Source organism: Ceratosolen solmsi, unplaced genomic scaffold (genome assembly GCF_000503995.2).
Source record: "Ceratosolen solmsi marchali unplaced genomic scaffold, CerSol_1.0 scaffold61, whole genome shotgun sequence".
Taxonomy (NCBI): domain Eukaryota; kingdom Metazoa; phylum Arthropoda; class Insecta; order Hymenoptera; family Agaonidae; genus Ceratosolen; species Ceratosolen solmsi.
The window spans coordinates 993,333-998,090 of record NW_011948435.1 but is presented as its reverse complement, the minus strand read 5'-3'; the positions used below and the strand labels follow the sequence as shown (position 1 = coordinate 998,090).

The following is a 4,758-nucleotide window of genomic DNA, read 5'->3' as shown; positions in this document are numbered from 1 at the left end:
AACATGCCGGCATTCCATAAAATCATCTATTGACGTAGAATTTACGACATACATGCACCAGCGACATATCGATTGTAATCTGTGTATTATAAAAGAAAAAAAAAAGAAAGAAAAAAAAAAAACTAAGCTTTCTAAAATATTGAGGAAAAGATATCATTTTTCGCAAGAACTATCAATATCATAGTATTTTATAGTTTTTCACCTTACAGTAGCTATAAGAATAACACAACGTAATGATATTATTTGTTTACAAAACATTCAAAGCCATAGGGAGTGTTTAGAACTCGGATCGTTTTAATTTACAAAAAAAAAAAAATAAAAATAAAATAAAACATAATTAAGAAATTAAATCTTATAAATACATATTAAATTTAATGTCCATTATTTATAGAACCGGCGTAGATGCATTTTATCTACTTGAAATTTAGTATAAGATAGTAAAATAAATTTTCCCAGTTTTTTTATATTCTAAATCATAATGCAAATATCGTCTATTCTCATAATAATTAAACTGCCTGCTTCCTTTTAACTTTATATATTAATTTACATATCTTCATAATGTCATTATTTAACGATTGTAATTATATAAAATTTAATTTATCATTTCAAATATAACGCGAATAATTATACGAATAATGGTTTTTTTTCTGAATTACTAGATAGAAATAAAAAAAAAATCAATCGATATATTTTTTGAATATATTAGTTCATTAAGATACTATCGATTAATTAATATATTTAGGAAATATATTCGATTACAATTGACTGACACGCTGCTTTAATGCAAATTTAGTCAACTATATTATTTTGAAAGCAGAGTTACGTCAATCTTACGACCTTTTTCACTTTAGAAACACTAGATCGCTCAATGAGTTGAAGAATTTTGCCAAAATCATTTTCCATTTTATATTTCTCATAGTTTCTCAATAATTACTCACATAACATTTTAAATCCACCTTTATAATAGAGATATTATACGAGAATAGAGTAGATAAAAATTAATATCAATTCGTGATAAAATACAATTTCACTTGCTATATTAAAATCGAAGTAGCGCAATTAAAAAAAAAAAAAAAGAAAAAATCTACGTTCAACGATACCGCATACTTTCTCGCTGCCACACATCGTAGATTTGCAAAACTTCGTCGCTCGATAATCTCGCGATATTGCATTTATGGAAAAGAAGAAAAGAAGAGAGAAACGAATGCCCAGTTGAATAATCCAATAAAAAAAAAACCTCGATTCCTTCAATTATATATTTCAAATTATAACATGTTCTTCTTTCTTTTTAGCTCATTATTCTCATGTATAAGTAACCGTAGCCAATTAAAAATATTTTTCTCGTTAAAAAAACTTTACGAATTATCTTTACGAATATGTACATATGTAATGCAAATAGAAATATATATATATATATATATATATATTTTTTTTTTTGTAAATTAATGTTACTTTAAGAAGAACTTGTTATTACATTAGTCGTTGAAGTTTTAATAAAGTATAAAGTCTATTTATTATTATTAATTTCAATGGTAATTAAATTAATTTTATTGTATTAGAAGAACTTTCAATAGGTTAATCCGTCGTTACAGGAAGTTCTTCGTATATCTACACTTTTATAATTGTTGCCTTAATATTTCACTCAATTATACGTATGAAGATATAATTAATTTCTATGAATATAGAAAATGATGATGTTCTTTCGAATTCAAATAGAACGTTACGAGGCGTAAATATATTGTAAATGTTTAAGAGCGATTTCCCCTTTTGTTTAAACGTTTTTCACTTCATTGTTAACTTTTGTTTCTATTAGTATTGAAAGAAAAAGTGAAATAAAGCTCTTTCGTTTTTCTAGAGAATGCAAGTTATGTGAATTATATTTGCCTAATATAATAATATCATTTATGTAATCTCAATGATTTTATAATATTTCAATTTCGCGATGAAATTAAAAATTGCACACTCTATTATATTATAAATTATTTAATGTATTAATGCTCTCTTACACTGCAGCATGAAAAGAGAATTTAATGGACGAACGCCAAATTCAACTATTATTCAGGCATTGCTTGTGCGCATGCGTACTCGTGGTTGTACTTATCAAAGCAGTCGCGCATTAATTATATTAATTGTGACTTGAGATTTACAGTGAGCCTACACACATATACGTGCGAGTGTATATTTGTACAACGAATGAATGAGAGAGCAAGAGTGAGAACTATATGCGTGAGTGTGTGTAATTAAAGAAATTAACCAAGTGTCTTTTTGGTTTTTTTTTTTTTTTTTTTTTTTTTTTTTTTTTATCTTCGCTCTCTTTATTTCTTCCACTTATTAGATAATATGGGAACGGTTTTTCCTCTAGCTTATTTACTCAAATAATAGAATCATATCCACGGTTACGATCTAGTTATTTTTGTCGGATACGATAGAGTTACAATTACGGATGAATTAAGACGGCGAGTGATGTTAATGTGCGGAATAATTTGTACTTAATGATGTTATTTGTATTACGCAAGAAAATCTATATCCATAGTGGTTAAAAGCGAAGTCTTAAAATATAAAATAATAAATGACGAGGAAAAATTATAATTAACGTTAACCTGACATGAATTTCCATGACATAGCACTGTATGAATAAACAGAATGAAAATAAAAAATTATAGAAAATGTTTGCCATTTATGTAGTTAAAAAATAAATTGAATACAAGTAGGAATGGAAGGGTTTCATGATTAATGTAAAACGCAACGTCAGCTTGAATTTTTCAATTAATTTCTCAAGATATGATTAATTAATATAACGACATCATTATCTTAAATATATACTAATTTATAATGCTTTGTAACATTGTTTATGTAATGCAATGTACCGTTCATACGCTAATAAATAATATTTTATTACATGCGTAGCGTCTAATCTACGTTTAATTCCAAAAGTGCTTGTTGATTTGCAAAAAAATTTTTGATATTTTAACGCATAAAATCTTTTGAGAATTACAAAATTACAATACAAAACAAAAAATGCTCTTTTCTTTAAAGCAATATGTTTAAATTGTGAATTTTTGGCATTAATTTTGTCTTTAATGTATTTTCATGCTTAAAAATTATTCGAAATTTGAATGAGACTTAAGAGTAATGGCACTTAGTATTTTTGAAATAAATTTCACGCAGACGATTTGGTTGATGCTTTTGTATTAAATACAGAGGGAAATTTATTATCTAAAAGTAGATCGGTTAAATCGCGTCTATTTTAATGTATTTCAGGAATATAAATTTTGCTTATTCAATAACTCATTTGTTATTTTAAAATAATAAATACGTCATTGATTTTCAGTTGTCGGACCTTATAAATAATTTTCTGCGATTCGGAATGATTTCATATTTTCCTTCATTACCAACATTTATTGAGCTCACGAATGTATGAATGATTTTTTTTTTTTTTTTTATTATTATTAAAAATCATAGCAAAACACGTGATAAACAAAAATCTCCGTTAACTGGATTTTTTTTATTCCTTAATTGAAAACGGAGAGTCGATAAGTCATTTCCACCATCAAAAGTCTATATTTTCACCCAAAAACGTGACTGTTAAATGATGTTGAGCGACGTAACAGTAAATCTTTGGTTCCATGCCGTACTACACTCTCCCTTACTACCACCAGAAGAAAAATGTATTCGCGCTATTTAGATGCGTAGGCGTCGATGTTGGCGATAGCACGTACTTCCATCGAGTCAGGTTATCTTTTATTATCAGTAACAATGCTTGCATTAGCTATAGCTCATTGTACTACCTTAATCCATATGATTTTTCTCCAAGTAGTAGATACTATTCGGTCGCTTCGATGTGTATACGTCACAGAGCCTCCCTCCCCCACCGCAAGGCAGCGATTAAAGAATATTTAAACGACATTGCAGGATGCGTGAAGAACAACGTTCATCATCCTTCTGGAACGGAATGGACGGAACCTAGCGATCCCTGCAGGATATATACTTGTAATGCCGGCGTTATTACAGAATCGAAACTACGCTGTTACACTCCTTGTGCTAATCCAACTCCACCAGCACCGGGACAATGTTGCCCAACCTGTACAGGTAAATAATATTGCTATAGAATTACTATACATAATGACAAGAGGACAAGAGAATTGATAATAAAGAAAAATTACATAGGATTACATAGCTTACGGAGCACTAACAATTATTAGTGTTTTAATGCTCGAAAGTATGTGCATTTAATATTGATTGTCACTGAAAATTTATGGATAAATTAGGAAAAGTATATTTTATCAATTGCATATGTCGACGTTATCGTATATGTTGTACAAATAATTAATATATTTTAGCATGTGTAATAATTATAAAAAAACGCATAGTTTTACAATAATTTTTAATAATGCAATTAGAATATCCCTTGTATCCCTCTTTTTATTATTTATCAAATTTTTGACAATATACAAACACTACAAGTCGAACAAAGGTATTTAGGTTGAAAGTGTGTTAGTGTGTCAGTGTGCATGCGCGTGCGCGAATAAGAAAATAGCAGTATTTAAAAAATTAAAGTAATTTCTTAAATGTACTTCAAGGATGCTATGTGAATGGACAAAAAGTAACAGAGGAAAGATCGGTCATGACAACGGAGGATCCTTGCGTTACTTGTAGGTGTAATATGGGTCGACTGACGTGTGCGAAAAAAGCTTGTCCAGTACTGCATTGTCCTGTATCAAGAATCGTTCAAGAGCCAGGAGAATGTTGTCCGCGATG

At 28.7% G+C, this 4,758-nt stretch overlaps 1 protein-coding gene across 1 annotated transcript in view; it reads left to right on the top strand.

Moving 5' to 3' along the window:
* The window catches only part of cv-2 (crosveinless 2-secreting protein), a 71,873-nt gene that overhangs the window by 55,589 nt on the left and 11,526 nt on the right, over window positions 1-4,758 (top strand). Inside the window, exons 6-7 of the mRNA XM_011502939.1 lie at window positions 3,913-4,089; window positions 4,581-4,757. Coding sequence (XP_011501241.1) covers window positions 3,913-4,089; window positions 4,581-4,757 — 354 coding nt within the window. The remainder of the gene's footprint in view (window positions 1-3,912; window positions 4,090-4,580; window position 4,758) is intronic.